This window comes from Callorhinchus milii, unplaced genomic scaffold (genome assembly GCF_018977255.1).
Source record: "Callorhinchus milii isolate IMCB2004 unplaced genomic scaffold, IMCB_Cmil_1.0 Scaffold18, whole genome shotgun sequence".
NCBI lineage: Eukaryota > Metazoa > Chordata > Chondrichthyes > Chimaeriformes > Callorhinchidae > Callorhinchus > Callorhinchus milii.
Window position 1 is genome coordinate 795,417 of NW_024704759.1, and position 22,650 is coordinate 818,066.

At 48.8% G+C, this 22,650-nt stretch overlaps 2 protein-coding genes across 3 annotated transcripts; one reads left to right on the forward strand and one right to left on the reverse strand.

Moving 5' to 3' along the window:
- Positions 1 to 7,413: 7,413 nt before the first annotated feature.
- ergic3 (ERGIC and golgi 3) lies at positions 7,414 to 20,950 on the reverse strand. 2 transcript variants are annotated; one of them, XM_007909308.2, is made up of 14 exons: positions 20,828 to 20,950; positions 19,776 to 19,846; positions 18,972 to 19,059; positions 18,449 to 18,568; positions 17,570 to 17,660; positions 17,294 to 17,459; positions 16,670 to 16,727; positions 16,097 to 16,111; positions 15,295 to 15,326; positions 14,437 to 14,533; positions 9,484 to 9,548; positions 8,873 to 9,009; positions 8,595 to 8,650; positions 7,414 to 8,334 (listed from the first exon to the last, which is right to left on the reverse strand). In XM_007909308.2, the coding sequence occupies exons 1-14, from the start codon at positions 20,940 to 20,942 to the stop codon at positions 8,255 to 8,257; spliced, it is 1,191 nt and encodes a 396-aa protein (XP_007907499.1). In that variant the 5' UTR covers positions 20,943 to 20,950; the 3' UTR covers positions 7,414 to 8,254. The 2 variants fall into 2 exon arrangements, with proteins under 2 accessions (XP_007907499.1, XP_007907500.1); XM_007909309.2 differs by lacking the exon at positions 16,097 to 16,111.
- romo1 (reactive oxygen species modulator 1) lies at positions 10,516 to 14,318 on the forward strand. The gene is made up of 3 exons (XM_007909307.2): positions 10,516 to 10,599; positions 12,243 to 12,373; positions 13,486 to 14,318. The coding sequence occupies exons 2-3, from the start codon at positions 12,243 to 12,245 to the stop codon at positions 13,592 to 13,594; spliced, it is 240 nt and encodes a 79-aa protein (XP_007907498.1). The 5' UTR covers positions 10,516 to 10,599; the 3' UTR covers positions 13,595 to 14,318.
- Positions 20,951 to 22,650: the final 1,700 nt, after the last annotated feature.

Sequence of the window (22,650 nt, forward strand, 5' to 3'; positions counted from 1 at the left end):
TGAGATGTTCGAAGTGATGTCGCTATATCAAATGCAAGGATTATTATTATTATTATTTTGCCTTTTCAGATGTTTCAGAAATGTAGACAATTCTTAAATTCACACAATTTGAAAAAATCTTTTCTCTTAAAACAAGAATTGTGGAAAAATCGGCCTCCAAATGACAGTGATAGTGAATGGGACAGTTTTACACATTCATAAAGGTGACACCAAAACAGTGCAGTAGACTGAGACTGATGCTGGGGCCGGGTGGAATTTTGGTACCTGTGAAATATGTGTTTTCCGTTTGTCGGTAATGACTGGGCCAACGGGAATCCCATGGTTTCTAACGGCTTTAAGTCAGTGAAATGAGTGTCAGGCTGCCCTCGAGGCTGAGACTGTAGTGACTGGAACAAAACATCTGAGTGGTAAAACTCATAGAGCTGTGCTGTGGCTTTCAGTCTGAGAGACTGACGCAGAGGTGTTTTTTCTCGGGGGTGGGGGTGGCTGTGATATTTAATAATCTTTGCATTTGATACTGCGCCTGATCATGCCTCAAATTGTTTCATACGATTTTACTGTCAAGTGTCATCATGACTAGAATCCTGCAGCTCAGTGGTTAGAGCAGTCACCTCACAAGCAAGAGGACCTGGGTTTGATTCCCAGGCAGGTCGAAAGTTGGGCAGGTTTCCTTACTCCACACGCCTCTGTTTAACCAGCAGTAAGTAGGAACCTGGTTGTTAGTCAATTGGAGGATCACTTTTCTGGGGGTAACAAACCCTTCAAAAAATAATAATTATTTGGTAACTCAAATCCATGGCTTTTTGTGGGACACTGCTGTGGCTGTCGTGTTTCGCCCACAAATTATGCTCGACTATGCCAACTCCCTGCTTGTCGGCCTTCCCAACACTTCCCTCCACAAGCTGCAGATCATCCAGAACTCTGCAGCTCGTCCCCCCCCCCCCCCACCCCATACCGCCCCCCCCCCCACCCCACCCCCCCCCCCCCCACACCGCCCCCCCCCCCCCACACCGCCCCCCCCCCCCCCCCACCCCACACCGCCCCCCCCACCCCACACCGCCCCCCCCCCCCACCCCACACCGCCCCCCCCCCCTCCCCACACCGCCCCCCACTCACCGGCTCCGGGGCTCAGCCCCGCTTCTGCTCTCACCGTCTCCCGGTGCCGCTCAGGGGCTCAGTGCGCGCCGATCCCCTTCTGGTGTCTCCCCGGTGTTTCGCTCTGTGTGTGTGTCTGTGCGTGTGTCACACTGTGTGTGTGTGTGTCACACTGTGTGTGAGTGTGTGTGTCACACTGTGTATGTCAGTGTGTGTGTGTGACTGTGTATGTCAGTGTGTGTGTCACTGTGTATATCAGTGTGTGTGTCACTGTGTGTGTCACTGTGTATGTCAGTGTGTGTCAGTGTGTGTGTATCACTGTGTGTGTCTGTGTGTGTGTGTCAGTGTGTGTGTTACTGTGTGTATGTCAGTGTGTGTGTCACTGTGTATATCAGTGTGTGTCAGTGTGTGTGTCACTGTGTGTCTGTGTGTGTGTGTCAGTGTGTGTGTTACTGTGTGTATGTCAGTGTGTGTGTATGTCACTGTGTATGTCAGTGTGTGTCACTGTGTGTGTATGTCACTGTGTGTCTGTGTGTGTCACTGTGTGTGTGTCACTGTATGTCTCTGTGTGTCACTATGTATGTGTCTCTGTGTGTGTGTGTCACTGTGTGTGTGTGTCACTGTGTGTCTCTGTGTGTGTCACTGTGTGTGTCAGTGTGTGTATGTCACTGTGTGTGTGTCTGTGTGTGTGTCACTGTGTGAGTCTCTGTTTCTTTCCCATTCGCTACATCCGCAAATATTTCCCGCCAAAAATAGTTGCACCAAAAACCCGGAGCCGCAAATCCGGGGCTGAACTCTGCCCCACACTCCCCCCACACTGCCCCCCCTCCACTTACACCCCTTCCCTCATTCCCTCCCCCACCACACACACGCACTCAGCCTCCCCCACACATACACACCTACACCCTCCCTCCCCACACATGGACAGACACTGACCCCACCCCCACAAACTCACCTCCCCACCCTACAGACAACACTCCCCCACAGACACACCCTCACCCTCACCCTCACCCTCCCGCACACACGGTGGGGGACAGTTTTCGCTGAATAATTGCAGAGAATGTAATGGAATTCTAAGCCATGGAGCGGGTCAGAGACCCCCGTGATCCCCGGGGAAGGTCGGACTTCCAGGAAAACAATCCCCACTAACTGAGCTCCTGGGCTGAACCTTTCCCTTTCATTCTCAGCAGCAGACAATCAGTGAGAGGCAGGAAGCTAACTGGGGGGGTGGGGAGAGATTGGCAAGGGATTGGGGGAGGGGGAGCGGGGGGGGGGGGGGGATGGGAATGTGGGGAGAGGAAGAGTGGGGGAGGGGGAGGAGGAGGGGTGGGGAAAGGTTGGAAACTCGCTGCTGGATGAGTTTCTGAGAATCTCTCGCTGGCTGCCACCCCCGGGGACAAAGTGAATCTCCACAACCAGAGACCCTCACACACAGCAGTTGGGTGCAATTTCGCCCACAAAATACACAGTCACTACACTTTACAGTATATTCTGTGAAACGCTTTGAGAGTGAGAAGGTACTATATCAAATGCAAGGATTATTATTATTATTAATATTCTGATGAGAAGTTAAATCGAGGTCCAGTCCAAACCGTCTTCAGATGGACATTAAAGATCCCACAATGCTATCACCAAAATAGAAGAAAGTTTCTCTCTCTCTCTCTCTCTCTCTCTCTCGCAGTGTCCTGGCTGACAATCCCTCAGGTATAACAGGGATTCACTACAAAAATAGTCACTGTACTCCACAGTAATCACTGTGACTCTCTTTTGAGATGTTTACAAAGTGATTTACTTTGCAAATGCAAGTTTTTTTTCCTATATTAATATTAATGCAACAATAAAAATATCACTCAATTCACAACTGTTTGTGGGACACTGCAATGCGCAATTAGCTGCCGCATTTTGGCAGTCACTACACTTTACAGTAAGTCCTGTGAATTGCTTTGAGACGTGTTGATGACATAATTAGTTGCTGTATCAAATATGTAGGAGTATATTGGATATTAGAGTCCTGTAGCTCAGTGGTTAGAGCACTCGCTTTGCAAGTGAGAGACCTGAGTTCAATTCCAGGCAGAGGGCGAAACCTTGGGCAAGTTTCCTTACTCCACACAGAGCCTAATAATATTCCCTCCAAAACCAAAAACAATAATAAATTGGTCATTTTCAATCTACGACTGTTTGTGGGACATTGCTGTGCGCAATTGGCTGCCGCGTTCGCCCACAAATATACAGTCAATTCACTTTACAGTCTATTCTGTGAAGCGCTTTGAGATGTTGAGAAGACGTGAAAAGCGCTACATCAAATGCAAGGATTATTATTATTATTAAATGCAGGGATTATTATTACATAACGACCAGCACAAACTATGATATTTTGCACAGTCACTGAGAGTGGGCAATGTTCCAGGGTTACACAGGCCCACGCGACTGTTCCTGGGTGTCTGTGGGTTGGACATAAGATGTTTGAGATGGCTGCTGACCTCAGCCACAGATATATATATAAGCTTGTATTCCCCTCCCGCTCTGACGTTCACACTGACACGTGTTGGCCAGGCGACCAGGGACAGTCTTCCTCATGTGACTGAAACTACGTGGAATCTGATATCAACCTTAAAGGGACGTTCCTTTAATTCCACTGGACGGGGTGGGGGGCGACGGGACAGGAGGGCTTTCCGAAGATTCTAAACTGTGTATAAACCATGTGTAAAACTGTATGTAACTTGTGTGTTAATTAACAGAGGGATTACCTGGTGGGGGTGACGTCTTTATAATAATAATGTCATTTTTCAATAATTAAGGTCCCTGAACACATGGTCCACATATGGATTACACACATTTTGCACATGGGTTACATATGGATTATGTGGCATATTCGAGTGTGGTTGGGGCCAGTTGGCCTCAGAGCGATGTTAGCAGGAGATTGATAGAGGTGGGGGGGGGGGGGGCGGGGTTGAATCCGTGTGAATCGGGCTGGGGACCCCACCTCACCTTCCTTCAGACACTTTAACCCATTAGTCGCCATCCAGCGAGGAACAAGTTCTGCTTTGAAAAGGCAGCCACAGCCCAGCTCAGGGTTGGTGGCGAGAACAGCAGCTAATGCATCTCCACTGACCTCAGAGAAACATCGCCCCCTCCCCACACAATCAGCAAATAACCCAACTCATGACCATTGGAGGTTGAGTGATGTGCCTGCCTCAGGGACATGTGGCCCCACAAGGGCAGAGTGGATTTCCTGGTCTCTGTCGTCGTCTGTTGGAAGAAATAGTTATTACAATTACATATTTTGCAAATGACAGTAATTGCAATCCTGGCATTTGCTGCAGCACTTTTCACATCAGGGAAACATCTCAAAGTCTTTCACAGGATTTACTGTAAAGTGCAGTGATTTTGTATTGGGTGATATAGCAGTGTTTGAAGAGGAGGTGAGAACAAGAACCTACACTAATACAGCATCTTTCACTTTGGAAAACATCTTTTATTCTGTGAATAAAGAAATATGAAAGTCGAGGGAGGGCCATTCATGTGCAGAAAGGGTTAACAGGACGCGAGCGCTGACTGTTTCAGCCACAAATCATTTGATGCTTTTTAATAAACATCCTTTTAAGTCAACCCGTCACAGAAACGGCATTTCCTTCCGTGATTCTATCACATTCCTGACAATGAGTCACTCACCACGTCCCCATTACACACTCTCTGTGAAGAGAGACATCTCAGAGGGAATCCTACAGACATGGTGCACACCCTAACTTGGCCAGTCAGCCCAGAGCAGTATGTTCAAATACAGCAAGGCACCAGGTCAGGCACTAACAACAACAACCTGCATTTCTATAGCGCCAATCACGCAGAGGCGCTTGACAGTGGTGGAGCAATACACCAAGCCGGGGGGGTGGGGGGGCTGACAGTAGGCACAATAGAAGAGGGAGGTCTTCAGGCGTGATCTGTGGAGCAATGTGGAGGGATAGAGGGAGAGCGTTCCTGAGTTTCGGGGCGTAGTGGCTGAAACTGCAGCCGCTGATGGTGGAACAGAGGGTCAATCTGCCAGCAGCACGAACGAGCAATATCTTCACTGTGTGTCATGGTCGTCTTGTTCAGATTAATGCTCTACCTCTTTTGTTGGGGTTATTAATGTAGATATTCTGTATGTGTTGAGATTTTGTGCAAAGTGGGACGCTTTCGCCTTAAGCGCATTTGTGGTCTAGGGACTGAAATGTAGTTCAGAGCAGTGAGGACAGACTTGGCAACACGAAGTCTGTGACCTGAGTGAGTTACTGAAACAAAAAGGTGGGAAAGGATTGAAAGGATCATCCCTGCTCTGAGAGCCTCGCCTCCAGGTTAAGATTGTTTTTTTTTGTTAACTAACTTTGAGTAAAGCTGCTAGTGTCATAGTTTAGTGTCATGGTATTTCTAAACATTTCAACAGTTATCATGTTCCGGGCAGTGTAAGTGAGGCATAGGGTTAAGGAACAATAAAACATGGTTGAGTTATCCGTACAGTGCATCTCGAGTCTCTGTTAAATTCAAGGAGAGACACAAACAGGTTACTGGAGTTTCACTCAGAGAGGGAACTTGCACGAGTGAAGTCTGACACCGAGGCTGTCTGGTAGTGCGATGGACACTGATTGAAGTATCCCATTGTCATAATGCAGATAAACAATCAGGGGTGAGAACCGTCGCAGGTTTCCTTAAAAATAAATTTTTATTTCATAGCCCCCCCCCCACCACAGTGCACACACACGTACACACACACACAGAATGCGTTTATACACACATATGAACACACGCGCGCGCGCACACACACCGACAAGAATTAACATCAGGATTCATTTCACATTCAGAACAGTTGCAGGTTCTCTCCTTCCTCTTGCTTTTCTCCCACAGCCTCGTTCACACAGAATCAGCATCTGCCTAAAACACAACAACGTCTTTCTGATCTCCCCCCCGTCCCCTCCCCCGGACTGTAGCAGGATTTCACCGCTGGTAATTTCAGGCGGGGGACAGACATCATCCACCGCTTTGCCCATCATCAGAGTTGGGAGGTTGGCGAGAGCCAAGGCTTGTGGTTGGGGGTGACTAGAGGCTAACCAGCTAAAACCACATAGCTTGGCATTGAGAGCGCTGTCTGGCCAGCTTTATCTATTTCCTCACATGCACACTCCTATTTCCTTAAAGAAGGAGGGAGACAGAATAAGAGGGGTGTGGGGAGGGGTGGGGGGGGGGGAGGGTGAGGCAATGTTGCCTATAGTGAGGGCAATGAGGGAAAGAGACACTATTGAGATATAAATACTCAAACCAAACATTGATATAAACTCACAGACTCCAGTGTCCAGTTCCCTACCTCCCCCCACCCCACCCACCATGCAGTGGCCACCAACTGTGAGCCAGAGCAAGGCACTCATCTAGCCCCCACCCCACCATGTCCAGCTATTAGCAATCCCCAGAGTAATAATGAAACCCATCCCATCCCACAGGCACCCCACCCCAGTGATCAACAACAACCCAGAGACCACTGAGAAAATCCAGAGTAAAACAAATCCGGAACATTTACACCAGAGTAATCCAGATCAATGCCCTTAGCTACACAGACAAAGGTTAAAGTTAAAAGCAAACCAATTGTGGCTTGGAGAACAGAACGATCACTGCTCCAGGAGAGAATGTTCTGTAAGCAAACACATCATTGGTCTCAGCCCCAGGTCCAGGCTGAGAGATCAGCAGCCTCTTCACCAAATAAACCACAATATCTTAAAAAAAATTCACCCAATCGGCCATAACTCAAACAGATATTTTTCCTCTGTTGTCTGCATTCCTCAAATACTGAGGGTAACCAACATTCTGCTGTTCAGAGAAACATACAGAGAAGAGAGAGGAGTGAATGAATCAGTCTTTAAAGAACATAACTTTTCAAAACAGCAGCAAGTGGTCAGGGCTAAGACCACCCAGTGTGATTGGCTCCTGTTGTTTTCAGTCCCCGGACGTTGTGATACTTGAATGAATTTAACTTTTGGAATAAAATAAAGTTTGTGGAGTCCTATAGCTCAGTGGTTAGAGCACTTGCCTTACAAGAGAGAGGACCTGGCGGAGTGAAACATTGGGCAAGTTTCCTTACTCCACACATCTCTGTTTACCTAACTGTAAGTAGGAACTCGGTTGTAAGTCAATTGGCGGATCGCTTTTCCGGGGATAATGAATGAATCAGTCTTCACAGAAATAAAATTTGGTCACTTAATCCACGAGTTGTGGGACATTGCTGTGCACAATTGGCTGCTGCGTTTCACCCACAAAATATAGTCAATTCACTTTACAGTAGATTCTGTGAAGCACTTTGAGACGTCTCGAATGCCAGGATTATTATTATTATTATAAAATGCAGTAGGTTTCCTGTCCATGGAGGCACAGCCTCTCAATGCTGAGCATCTGCAGTACCGGCCTCTCCCACCAGATGACGCCAGAGCCACACAACCGCGTGTGATCATGGCAGCGCTCTCTAGTGGGAAACACTGGCAACTGCAACATTACAATTGAACTGGTTTCCATGGACTCAAACAATTTCATTTAAATGTTGTGGGATTTGGAGCCAATTATTTACTGTGGACATTCCTACAGCAGGTAGTGGGCTCCACTCTCCATCCCGGGAGCGAGTCATTGCGGACTGCCTCAGGCTGCCCGAGACAATGAGAGGGAAGCTCGGCAACGTGGTATCTGTCCAGTGATATTAAAGAGAGTGAGTGAGTGAGCGAGGGAGTGAGGGAGGGCCTCAAACAAAGAGTGACAGTGCCAGTGGGACCCCAGAAGGGCACATTCTCATGGGAGCGACATGGGAGACTGTGCTCCCCCCACCACAGGAAACCTTCAGGATTAAACTGAATGTAAACAGCAAGCCGAGAACATCCCACACTCAACCTCCCTGGGGTGGTGGGGGGAGGGGAGGGGCCGGTCAGTTCACACACACACACACACACACACACACAGAAAAGGCGCTCCTGCCAACAGATCCATCAATAGCATCAGGGAGTGAGGCTTTGCTCACACTTCAGTTTTAGTCGAGGAAGTTACATTGGCAGCAGGGAGTGCCCCTCCCCCGGTGGCCAAGGGTGAGGAGTGGGGAGTGGGTGAGGTATCTTGCGGCTGCCCTCCTCCATCCTCTCCCAGTCCCTGGCTCCCGCTAGGAAGCCTTGCCGAGCTCGATCTTTTTCTGGATGGCGCGAGCGGAGTGATAGATCAGAGAGTCGATCAGACTGGCCACTGCAAGCAAAGAGACACACACACACCTTAGACATGCTTCCTGCCGCCTGTCTGTGTGTGCTCGGGCACACGGCTAGACACATGCAACATACCCTAACTGGGTGGAGACCTCAGGGAATTCCCTTGCCCTGAGGGAACCCCCCCGCCCCCCCCACCTTCCCCCAGGGTGAGCGAGGCACATTATAACTGCTCTGCTCTCCCCTTTGGGTTTGGCTGAACACAGTCACTAATGTTCCCGTGGACGCTGCGAGCTCTGGTACCTGTGAAAACGCCTCCGATGATGGCACAGACTCCAGTCAGGAAATGCGTGAAAGACCTGGAAAACAGCAAACGGCCCAGGGAGGTCACCCAAAGACTGAACCAAGCCTCAAGCTGACACCCAACCAATACCGGCACAGCACGCCACGGGAATACAGTGCTGGGTGTCATACACACTCACTGTGCTCTGTGCTGTGTGTGACACACTGTGTGCTCTGTGCTGTGACTTTTCTGTGCTGGCTGTGTACACTGTGCTCTATGTGATGCCTGCTGTACATACCTGTGTTTCTCTGTGAACTTCACCATCATGGGTGAGAGCTCATACAATACGAAGACCCCCGGGAGCCCCTGGTCTCCCACCAGCCCATTCGCCACCTTCTCATGCCGCGTGACCGAGAACTGGTTGGTCCTCACCACCTGAGGCAAACAGGAGAGGTCTGAAAATCAGCATAGTGCCACGCCCGGCCTGGCACACAGCCCCACACCACACACGCCCCACCTGGCACACAACGCCACATCCTGCCACCATCTGCCTGGCACACAGAGCTGCGCTAAACATCCCACCTATCACACAGTGCCACGCCTCACACACAGGAAAATGTCTCAAGAGTGCTTCATAGGAACAGTGCGGAGCAACAAACATGTTTGGAAGAGGAGGGAACTGATGGGAAGAGGAGGGTGGGTAGTGAAAACACAGTCTAAGAGGCTGTTTTATTACTGGTGGTGTGAAAACAGGGAGAGAAGGTGCGAGGCGCAGGGCTGGGAGACAGAGTCACAGCTGCTGGAGACTCCTTTACCAAATCTTACAACAACAACTTGCATTTAGCCCAGAGATCATCATCGTAACACTCTGGAATTTGGGGGCCGGTTGTGTTTAAAGCCTGCTCTCACCTCCCCGTCCACCTTTACATAAACCGTAGGGACGATCTTCACAAAGTACTGGAACATCATGGAAGCTGCAAGAAAAGAGATTAAATACTGTCAGCATAACATTGACCCTCACCGGTCTGAGTAAGTTCTATAACTGATAGGAACAGCAGCACAAAGCGAGGCCATCAAGGCTTCCTGACTGCAGCTCTGACAGACTCCCAGTTTCATATCTGTCAGACTCTCGGTCAGACTGAGCTCCCAGAGTGTTGCCAATCGGTGCGGAGGTGAACACTCTGCAAACTGAAGTGACTGAAGCTGCGGAATTTGCTAATACCAATTCATCATCATCTGATACAGTGGCCATCACACAGGGAAGACCCTTCTTAATAATAATAATAATAATCCTCGCATTTGATTTAGCGCTTTTCACGTCTTCTTGACGTTTCAAAGCGCTTCACAGAACACACTGTAAAGTGAATTGACTGTATATTTGTGGGCGAACGCGGCAGCCAATTGCGCACAGCAATGTCCCACAAACAGTCGTAGATTGAAAATGACCAATTTATTATTGTTTTGGAGGGATTATTATTAGGCTCTGTGTGGAGTAAGGAAACTTGCCCAAGGTTTCGCCCTCTGCCTGGAATTGAACTCAGGTCTCTCACTTGCAAAGCGAGTGCTCTAACCACTGAGCTACAGGACTCCACAAACAGAATATATTGTGAAGTGTATCATTACTGTTATAATGACTGTACATTCCGTTGGAGAACTGCGATTCCCTGAATGCTGGAGAGCTGCCACTATTTATCCGGTCTCCTGCAGGTTTTTATGATGTTTTATTTTGACTGATGGGGTTTGACCCCGAACTGACTGTTCCCAAAGTTCCCAAACCCTCAGCCTCTCAGCCACACACCTGCTCATTAGCATCACCACGTGACCCGAGCCACCGCCAGCCACACGTGACCAGACAGCGCAGCCTCACCACGTGACAGGACCACAACGATCTCATCACGTGACGTAGGCCTGGCGCCATCGGCACGTGACCAGGCAGCACGTCCTCCTCCCGTGACGCGGTCCCGCTGACGCTGAGGTCGGATCCCGGAGCGGAACGAACGCGGCCCCGGGGCTGCACACACGGAGGTGAGGTCCCTACCGCGGCTCATCACGGACCGGCACCGCCAGGCTCCCTCACTCCCCCCGAGGCCCAGCGCCCGACCCCGGTCTGTCCTTCACACTCCCCGGGCCCAGCGGCCCTGACTCGGGCCTGAGGCTGTGGCCCAGTCCCGTGTCCACCCCCATGTGCACTGGAGCGGGAGCCCAGTCTGTCCCAGAGCAGCCGGGACCCTGTGCACCCCCCCTCCCCACCCCCGCTCCTCCCCACACCCCCCCCCCCGCACCCCCCCGCTCCTCCCCACACCCCCCCGCACCTCCCCCACACCCCGCACACCCTGCACCCCCCCCACCCCCCCCCGCTCCTCCCCCACACCCCGCACCCCCCCCCCCGCACCCCCCCCGCACCTCCCCCCGCTCCTCCCCCACACCCCCCCCGCTCCTCCACACCCTGCACCCCCCCCGCAATCCCCCACATCCCCCCCGCAATCCCCCACACCCCCCCCCGCAATCCCCCACACCCCCCCCGCAATCCCCCACCCCCCCCTGCACCTCCCCCACCCCCCCCCCGCAATCCCCCACACCCCCCCCGCACCTCCCCCACACCCTGCACCCCCCCGCACCTCCCCCACACCCTGCACCCCCCGCACCTCCCCCACCCCCACCCCCGCACCTCCCCCACCCCCCCGCAATCCCCCGCAATCCCCCACACCCCCCCCGCAATCCCCCACCCCCCCTGCACCTCCCCCACCCCCCCCTGCACCTCCCCCACCCCCCCCCCCGCAATCCCCCACACCCCCCCCCCGCACCTCCCCCACACCCTGCACCCCCCCCACAATCCCCCACACCCCCCCGCACCTCCCCCACACCCTGCACCCCCCCGCACCTCCCCCACCCCCGCACCTCCCCCACCCCCCCGCAATCCCCCACACCCTGGACCCCCCCCGCACCTCCCCCACACCCTGCACGCCCCCCCCCCCCCACGCAATCCCCCCCATCCCACACACACACTGTGGAAATATGTGAACAAGTTAATAATTAAGAGATGTAATTTAGCAAATCAGATAGAACCACAGCACAGAGGGAGGCCATTCGGCCCCTTTAAGTGAGTGTAACAAATGTGTCATTCAATCCACGACTGTTTGTGGGACACTGCTGTGCGCAATTGGCTGCCGCGTTTCGTCCATAAAATATATAGTCAAATCACTTTACGATGTATCCTGTGAAGCGCTTTGAGACAACAACAAATTACACTTATATAAGTACCCTTCCAGTCGGTAAGATGACACAGGGCACTGGGCAGTCGGGTTTTTTGGACCCGGGGTGGAGAGCAGGGGGGTGGCCGAAGGCACGGGTGAAGAGAAAGGTCTTTAGATAGGACTTGAAAGAGGCAAGAGAGGGTAATGATTGCAGGATAGAGTTCCAGAGTACGGGGGAAGAGATTCCAAATCAAATGCAAGGATTATTATGATTAATTGCATGTATAGAGTGCATTTCATGTCGGGAGGATGTCCCAAGGTGCAGGCACTGGCCAACTATTGGTTAGCAGCAAACTTGCCTAAAGCTCTCGCCTTTCGGGGTTTGAAGTCTGTCTCCAGTACACTCCCAAGTATATATTACATGGAATTGACCCTGACGTGGGTGTGTTATAATCTGTCTGTTTACTCCTGCAGATGCCAGTCACAGTGGGATCCTATGGGCAGTCCCAGCCCAGCTGCTTTGATCGAGTTAAAATGGGCTTCATGATGGGGTGTGCAGTCGGTATGGCGGCGGGAGCACTTTTTGGCACGTTCTCCTGCCTCAGGTGAGTGCCTTAACTCGTCACTACCTCAAGCTCGTTTCCCTGTGCTGGAAATCCTAATAAACCACGTTTATGAAGTGAGTTATAAATTTAGTGCGGATTATTAAACATTTAGCTTTTAATGGAACTCTCGCTTGAGTTAAGATCGGCTAACATCCCTGAATAATAATAATAGTCATAATAATCCTTGCATTTGATATAGCGCCTTATCACGTCTTCAAGACATCTCAAAGCGCTTCACAGAATATAGTGGAAAGTGAATTTACTGTATATTTTGTGGGCAAAATAATCAGGTATATGTGGAAAGGGTCCAGAAACCAAAATAATACCAACTTCACACTGGATAGAGTCTCAAGAACGCTGACTCTGTATTCAAGACAAATGGATATTCCCAGAGGTTAAGTCTCAAATCGCATAACCTGTCATTGATTTAATGCTCTCCCAAAACGTAGTGCTTTATTTTCTATTTTACACAATAAATTTGCGCTCATTGGCTGCCCCATTCACCTACAAATACAGTCATACACTTAACAGTAAAAATTGTGAAACGCTTTGAGATATCTCAACAACCTGATAAGGAGCTACATGAAAGCAAGGATTCTAAAGTAAACAAATGTGTGATTGGATTCACATTCTCACCTACCTTCATCCCTAACCATATTCTATACATTTGTTACCTGCATTCCTTAACCCAGAGACCTGCTTGGTAGCTTAGATGTAGATCATAAGGTGAAGGTGATGGGTTATTCTGGTCAATGCTAAAACATTAGGGAGTTGGAGTTTCGCCCACAAAATACGCAGTCAGTCAATCCACTTTACAGTATATCCTGTGAAGCGCTTTGAGACATCTCAACAACGTGATAAGACACTATATCAAATGCAAGGATTATTGTTTTTATATAATAATAATCCTGGCATTTGATGTAGTACCTTATTAAGTCTTCAAGACTTCTCAAAGTGCTTCACAGAATATACTGTAAAGTGAATTGATTGACTATTTTTTGTGGGCGAAACGTGGCAGCCAATTATAGAAACACCCAACTCAATAGTTCTCCTTGCATGGCGCATTCAATTGTTGCACACCACAGCTAAGCCTATCTTTATGTCCATATCAGGTTGGGGATGAGAGGCCGGGAGTTACTGGGCGGCGTGGGCAAGACTATGCTGCAGAGTGGAGGCACCTTCGGAACCTTCATGTCGATCGGAATGGGAATCCGATGCTAATAATGTCTCTGTCAGTTTTTTTTTAACACTGCTCCCCACGGGAATGTCAAATGTTTACCCAAAACGCTGTGAGGGTAAACCCGGGAGAATATTCAAGCTGTATTATTGATGGAATAAATAAAAGTGTATGATTTACTCTTTGTATTAAATTCTGGGGGGGAAATGGAGATTTAATGGGGAGCTCTTTTGACCAACTGCAGTGTTTAAAGATCATGGTTCTGTCTTAATGGATTTCCAAAGAGTTGGGTAACATAATGTTAGAGCACTTTCCATTTCCCGGCAGCTGAGGTCAATGGCTAAAGTCTCTGTAAGGTTAAATGGAACGGATTTGGGGGGTTTGGGCTCAGTCGCCACAGTGCTGCTCTTAGATGATGACAAAGGAGTTTGTCCCTATTGAAAGTCAGCGTGAAACTCAGCGTCTAACTCCAGGGCTGACATCTGTGTGATTATTGGAGTCTCCCTCAAAAGATTTGCTGGCAGAACGTCTTACAACATCAACTTCTCACATGCCTCACTGACAACTCTGCAAGTTTTCCGCAAACAGCAAGTGTCAATGACATTGGCGGAGAGCGCAGGAATGTGTTACTGAACAGGCAGCTGGTACACTCTGGGTAAGACATTACTGCAGCTCCCTGACAAATGGTGGGGTGGGTAATAGTTGTCTTTATACTGAACCTGTGGACTGAAACACTACAATAAAATAAAGCTCTTTGCAGCAGTGAAATATGTCCTGATTTCTGTGACTCAGCCAGGCTCCACTCACTAGCTTCAGCAACTCTGCTCTTGTTATATATAGATCTGAAGATTAATTCTCTCTTGCATGCACACTCAGACCTTGTTACCTTGTTCTGCTGTGACGTTGCTTTGATCCAGAGGGTTGACTATCCCAGGGTAATCACTCCCAAAGGAGAGGTGTTTGATGTTGTGGGTCATATTTATCTGAAAGAGAAAGGAACAGATCGCATTACTCCACAACGAAACCAGAAAAAATATTTCCTGTGAATTTACACCCATCAGCAGTGGGGTTACCTGTTCAACAACAACTTGCATTTATATAGCTCCCCTCACGCAGGGTAGCATCCCAGAGCGCTTGATAGTGGCGGGGCACGATGCTGAGCCAGGGGAGGTGACCACGGGCACGGACAAAGAGGAAAATCTTCAGGCACAATCTGAAGATGGGGAAGGAAGGAGCAAGGTGGAGGGATAAAGGAAGAGTGTTCCAGAATTTTGGGGTGCAATGGCTAAAAGCACGGCCACCGATGGTGGAACAGATGGCACGAGGGACAAGTGGGAGGCCAGAGCCAGTCGAGATATAACAAACCTCCTTTGCTTTCTCCAAAAGAAATCACATCACGTGTTTCAGAAACAAAATGGTCAGAAATATTGCCCTTGAAATATTGTCGAGGAAGAACATTAAAGCAATATCTCTTTACAGAGATGGACAATTTAACATGAGGGAGTGGTGAGGTGAATTACCACTGTTCTCGTTTAGAAAGCTGCTAAAAAAAAACAGCTGTTGAGAACCAGGAGCTCTCTCGTCCCGGAGTTCACTATGTGTGGTACAATTGGCTGCTGCGTTTTGCCCCAAAATATAGTCAATTCACTTTAGTGTATCCTGTGAAGCGCTTTTGAGACATCTCAACAATGTGATAAGGCACTATATCAAGTGCAAGAATTATCATTTTTATTACAGTACGTACATTATCCATTCCAAAGGTCTGCAGATCATGAACTGCAAGAGAAAGAGGTAAAGCTCTGATTAAACATGTACAGAGTAACAAAGGAATCTGTTGTTTCGTGACCTTGACGGTTATCCCCGGTCTCACTCTCTGCCACACAGAAATTATAAAATTCAGTGTCTGGTGTGCAGCCACCTCGCTGCTAATTACTAACTACCTACAGAGCTCAGCACACTGCGCATTGGTCTCTGCACACTGGATGGTCGTCCCAAGCAGTGTTGTTCTCTTGGTTTCATTCCTCGTTGTTTTGGATACCCACTATACCCTCTCCATACCTATGTGGTCCTCTCTACAACCTGGTGCCCATAACTGGATGTAATACGACCCAACAAGAACCAGTACAAGTTTAAGGTGTATCTCTTTGCTCTGGATTCAGTGCCCGCTCTATATAAAACCTACAACTCCTTTTGCTATCTTCTGCTGTGTCACAGACCGTTCAATTGACGTCAGCACGAATACAACACCAACCCTACACCGGCAGCCGAGCTTACACTGACACACTGAGAGGGAAACATACATAGCCTACAAAGCATTTCACAGTGGGGCTTAAGCCAAACACAGTGATGACATTCATGCATGTTAACACACACACATGCAATATATAAGTAACAGGCAGGGAGAGTGGAGTTTAGTTGGGGTGATTTTTTCACAGCTTTCTTAAAAGGTTTTACAAGACAGATGAAGGGTCAGAGGATGCAGAAAGCTATTAATGTTGTCAGTTGATGTGCAAGACTTGGGTGAGAGTGAGGAATTAATCACTTACTCTCAACAGCGTGGACTGGAGGGGAGAAAAAAATATCCTTTTTCAGTTAGAGAGCAACACACCGCACTCAGTAACCAAGAGGGTCATTAGAGCGAAGGAACATTCCAGAGCTTACATCCTCTACATTTCTATCCAATAGTTAATGGATGTAGTTACCTCCCAGGCCGGAAACCAATGGCTGCTTCTACATAAAACCTTTTTATAGTTTTACTTATAAGGAATGATAGAAATTGCACTATCTATGAGTTGGTGCTCATTCCCCCACTGGAGCTCTCTCCTCTAACCCCATTCCCTGTTCCTTCCCCATCGTGTCTGTGCTGGTGCTCGCTCTCCCACTGGAGCTCTCTCCTCTAACCCCACTCCCTGTTCTCTCCCCATTGTGTCTGTGCTGGTGCTCGCTCCCCTAAGGGAGCTCTCTAATCTAACCCCATTCCCTGCTCTTTCTCCGCATCATGTCTGTGTTGGTGCTCACTCCCCCACTGGAGCTCTCTACTCTAATCCCATTCTCTGCTCTCCACATAGTGTCCATGCTGGAGCTCTCTGCTCTAACCCTATTTCAGAGAGTAATCTTACCGTGCACGTGAGACTGCTGAAAACTTTTCCCAGGAGCAAAATGGAAATTTCCAGCCACCTGATTGACAAGCGAGAAGATGTGTGTTAGCGAGAGAGCAACAAAATACAGATCCACTGCTGAGCATTGAGCAGCTCATGAAAATGAACATTTCTATAGCATCTTTCACATCAGGAGGATGTCCCACTGCACTGAGGAATCACGTTCAAATGTCTCCATGTATTTCACAAGAAATTAATGTCAAGTGGAGGGACTGATATTGGAAGGAAACCTGGCCGCCAATCTGCATACAGCAAAGGTTCCCTGAACAGCTACAAAGTGAGATTTATCTGGAGGAGGGTATTGTTTTCTACTAGAGCCGCAAGTCATGTGAAGTGACAGACAGGACCTCGCTTTAACAACTCATCTGAAGGACACCAGCTCTGAGCAGCACTCTTCCAATACTGCGCTGCAGCGTCAGCTTACCCCACAAGTTCAAGCTAACCACAGCCCTCCCACCCAGAGGTGAGGGTGCAAGTGACTGAGCCACAGGTGCCATCAGAGACAGCGTTAACTGGAAACCACATCTCCATTCCCAACCCCCGCCCCACCCCCCATCAATACAATACCACCTCTGCCCTCTGTACCTTGTTGACTTCCAGGAATCCATAGACCTGACAGCCCTCGTTCTTCTGCTCCTGGAGTTTCTGGGTGAATCCTTCCCTCATGCACTGCTCAATGGTGTCCGCATTCTTAAATGCCCAGCCTTTCCTCCTGTAGGCCTCCCGCACATCTGCACACGTGTTACAGCATCTGCACACAACAGACAAGGTTACAGCGGGTGTGTGGGACGTGAATTGTGGAGATGGGCGAGGGATGGAGTGTATCATCACACTGTGAAAGGCACGATGAACAAGACTCACTTCATGTCCTCGGACTCAGCTCCATAACAGCTTTCACAACGCTTGGGGTCCAGCTTGGTGGAGTTAAGCACCTCTTCCTGTTTCCCCAGCTCTGAAAGAGGAAGCAGGATCAGGGCAAAGGAGCCTGGAGCCAGCGCTGGTCTCTGCTGCCTCAGAGAATACACAATCACATTAAACACAGTAAAGTAAGAGAAAATGTAGAGAGCAAGGGAGGTGAAAATCAGCTTGGCGGGATATGGAAGAGTGGATCAATCAGTCACAGGGGTGGTGGGGGAGGCTGGGGACTCTTCCCATTCAACTCCTGTTAAGCCTGTAAATCAAAGCTTTAACATGTAGAATGGTCCGAGCTGGACAAATGGCAAGCTGCACAAAGTTAGCTATTTAAACTCCAGCAGTTACCCCAATGCATACTCCAGGATCCCCAAGCCTTAACTCCTGAGAACTTGCACCTAATGATCTCTGGGATTATGTTAGCAAGGTATGTTCCTTGGTTAACAGGAGTGAAAGAGAGAGGCAGAGAGAGTGTGCATTCTGTTCCAGACATGGGAAGTAGATACTATATAAGCAAAACTCTCAGCCTAGTTTGGAGATTCTGAAGTACGGCAAAAGCACCCAGATTACTCAAAAAAAGTTTGCTTTCTGTAGGAGTCTGGAGACCAAGTGTCAGTGGGAAATAAAACTTAAGAACAAAAGAATTTGCTAGACAAAAGAATACCAAAGTCCACCATACTGGTAGTCGCATGGACAAATCATGTCCCAAACTATATACTATATCCCAATGCACATGACAACTCGTGTTTACGTGTATCTGTGAGTGGGGGAGGGGTGGGGAAGGGAGGGAAATAGGATGGGAGTGGATTATTCTGTGTCAGATCATACCGTGTCTCTCCACCTCCAGAGTGACCAGGTTGCCAGCCAGGTCCAGCCGCTTCTTGAACAGGTTGTGCTCCACGTCCAGTTGCTGTTCCCCCGCCACATCCATGGCATCAATGCTCAGATCTACCAGAGGGGGACACGGCGGGGAGATACAGATCACTTCAGTGCAGAGTCACTCTCATGCCCTTGAGAAAATCTCCCATTTTAAACCCGGGGGTGAGGAAGGGAGGAAACTGGACACAAAAAATACTAGAACCAATTTTGGAGAAAATAGCTTTTATATTTTAAACCATCTTACCGTATATCATGACCTTGCTCATATCCACCTCCATATATGGTGGTTTCATTTTAAATAGAAAAGACATTTTTTCCCATTCACAGGCTCAGAGCGTCTCTCTTTTGTACCTCCTGCAAGCTAGTCATTAACTGCATACAACTCTGAGAGCAATGCTGAGGCGTGAGAGTGAAGGGAGCAAAGAGGCGGAGAATGGGGACAAGGGGTTTAATAAACTCCGGTGTTACTCACAAGCGCAGGGCATGTGTGGGAAAACAACATCAATGTTGATTTTCAGCTTTTCACCTCGCGAAGTATCGACATAGAGCTCCGGGTGGATCTGGGAAGGCAATACGTGGTCAGCTGTGGTCTGTACAGGCCACATGGCCAAGAAATGAAATGTACAACTCAAAGCCACTCCCTCCCTTTAATAATATCTTGGGATACAATATATAGTTTGGGGCATGACATGTCAAACAACTGCCAGGATGGTGAAAGGCAAAATGGGTGGACCTTGGTCTTCTTTCACCTAGCAAATTCTTATGTTTGTAAAGTATATTGTATTCTTGCCTCTATTTCAATTCCCAGACAGAGGCTCAGATACTACCCTGATTACAGGGCATTGGTTTACACTTTCAGTCTCATTGGTCACAATCAGTTAAGAGTCAAATCCATGAAGCCTCAATAAGGAGGAGCTACCAATGTTGTAGATCTTGAATGCTTTCAATCTGGTCACTCTGATTTAGTCAGTGTTAGTTACTATCAGTGTCGCAGTCACAAGGTGAGTGGGCTGGTGTTTACAGCCTTCTCAAGCGCTCTGACACGCTACCTTGTGTGAGGGGTGCTATATAAATGCAAGTTGTTGTTGTTCTCAGCAGTTCTGAGGCAGGATACATTCTGTCCGTAACCCCTCAATTTTCAGCACACCCTCCCCTCCTAGTCCCCTGAAAAAGAAACAATTTCCCCCTTCTTCCCCACAAGCCAATCCTGTATCATTTAAATACACCGAGCATTCTGCAGTTACGACAAAGTGCAAAGACCTTGAGCCACACGTACCTCCTTGGTCAGGTAGTATTGCAGTTCTGAACAGAACAAGACCAACATGATCAGGCTGCTGATGAAAGTAACTGGAACAGGACACAGAATACATAGTTACAGAGTCACACCACAGCTCTGGCAGCCAGATCATATGAGCTGTACATTACCCCACCAACACCACCACCTATCTCCTAGGGTTAATGGGTCCATGACAACACATTGATATCCCCCCATGGTCTGCTTTGGTCTTTATGACGTGCAGTTACTGAGCAACTGACAGAAGCTTTCAGTGTGGAACGAAGTGGAGGAGATGTGAAATGATGAGTTTGGATCAGATTACAGTCTCATCTGATGGATGGTGCCCCTGACAATGCAGCGCACTAACAACAACAAGATTCCATTTATAGAGCGCCTTTCACGTCAGGAGGACGTCCCAAGGCGCTGGACAGTTGGGTCAGGACCCGAGGAGAGAGGAAATGGTGAGGGGAGGGAAGGGGGAACTGGTCAGGGTGAGGGGAGGGAGCGAGGAGGGGGCAGAGAGTCGAGAGGGGAGCTGAAGGTAGTGCAGGGCAACTCACACCGGGCAAACACATGTACCCTCTGGGACATGGGCAATCGCACGTGACATGACACACATCTCTGGGGGGATGGGGGGCAGGGGCTGCACATGGGGGGAGGGGGGGAGGGGCTGCACATGGGGGGAGGGGCTGCACATGGGGGGAGGGTGGGAGGGGGGCAGGGGCTGCACATGGGGGGAGGGGGGGAGGGGCTGCACATGGGGGGAGGGGGGCAGGGGCTGCACATGGGGGGAGGGTGGGAGGGGGGCAGGGGCTGCACATGGGGGAGGGTGGGAGGGGGGCAGGGGCTGCACATGGGGGGAGGGGGGGGAGGGGCTGCACATGGGGGGAGGGGGGCAGGGGCTGCACATGGGGGGGGGGGGGCAGGGGCTGCACATGGGGGGGGCTGAGGTGCACTTGTGGCTGCATTAGGGGGAGGGGCAGTGGGGGGAGGGTTTGAGATGCACGGGGGGGGAGGTGCTGTCTGCAGGGGGGGAAGCCCCCACCGCTTACCCAAGGCGCCGCCGCAAGTTTTGACCCTAAAATCTTCCAGAGTCTTGGGATAGGCATCAAAGTGCCGGAGTCTGGTCAACAGCTCCATCCTGCGCCCGACCGGAACTCCACGCATACTTCCGGGCAGCCACGTCATAAGCAGCGCTTCCATTGGCTGGAGAGCGGGCCATACGTCACCGCTCCTTCACCAAGATGGCGGCCGCGCCAGCTGCTCTGACTGATCCCGCCCTCTTGGTAAAGGAGTAACGTGTGTGTCTTAAATGCAGGCAAGACTCCACAGCAGGTTCATCAACCATTATCCTTTGAGGGTTAAATTCCAGGCTAAAATCCACCGTATAATTATTGTGTAAAGAATGACTGTAGGGACATACTAACAGAAATGTTAGTAATGTTAGTAAAGCACTGGATCAAATAATAATAATAATCCTTGAATTTGACATAGTGCCATATCACGTTTTCGAGACTTCTCACTGAATATACTGCAAAGTGAATCGATTCTGTATCTTGTGGGTGAAGCATGGCAGCCAATTGCAAACATCGGTGTCCCACAAACAGTCGTGGATTGAGTCACTAATTTTTTTAAAGAATTTGAAGGAATTATTAACCCCGGAAAAGCGATCCGCCAATCGACTAACAACTGGGTTCCTACTTATTGCTAGGTAAACAGAGGTGTTGAGCTGCAGGACTCAACAATAATAATCCTGCAGGGATTATTTATTCTATCAATTTGAAAAAGGTGAAATAAAACATAACAGATAGAAATGTACTGTATTATGTACAACACATTGTAAGGTACAAAAACACCTTTGAAACCACAAGTACAGATAATTCTTGCATTTGATACACGATTATTTATCACACAGAATAAATAATCACGTCATTGATGTGCCTCAGGTTTCACAAGGTTTACTGTAAAGTGTACTGTCTGCGTATTTTGTCGGAAAACATGTCAGCTAATTTGCACAATTATCACATCTCCAGTAATGAAGCGATCCGCAATACCTCATTGGAGTTTCAGCCGAAGACGATTATCTTAAAAGGCCCCATAGGTCGTCTCTGCACTTCACAGAAAACTCTGTAACATGCTATTAGATATTTTGACCAAATAAGCCACAATATCAAGCACAGTGACTAAACTATAGGTAGAGAAATATTTTGTATACTTCTGAATATTTTCACTACTTTTCTCGACTCTTCAGAGGGTATCAGCCATTCTACAACACCCTAATGGCAATCTTAATAGTGAGTGGAAGCCTACTCCAAACCTAATTTACCATCTTCATCAATTCTGGCTAATACTACTGCCTAGAACTGTACACGTTTCTGCTAATTCATGTTATTTCGTGACTGGAGGCAAAATAAAGATTTGCAATCAGCGAGAGTGAAGCCAAGGTTAACAACAACCATAAGTGGGTAATCATTCCACCTTCTTTGTCAGCATTGAACAATCTACTTTTATCAAGTTTAGGTGACTTTTGGCACATTAGAGGGAGGTGCAATTCACAGTAGGTTATAGGATCAGATCTCTTTCTTGTGAGAATGTAAACAAAGTACGAGGTTATGCTGTCGTTTGTCTTGTTGCAGTTTCTGCCATTAGGTACTTTCTCTATAGTGCACCCTCAAGATTGCTGCAAAGACACCGGCGTAAATTCTAAGTCACAATGTTGCGCATTGGGCCTTTCCGGTGTTCTTCCTACACATGGGATGCAAGGGTATAGGGATGATAGAGATCTACCATGATCTAATATACAGGCTCAATAATAATAATAATCATACAGTGAACTTGACTGTAGGGACGAACTAACAGAAATTACCTGTAAAGC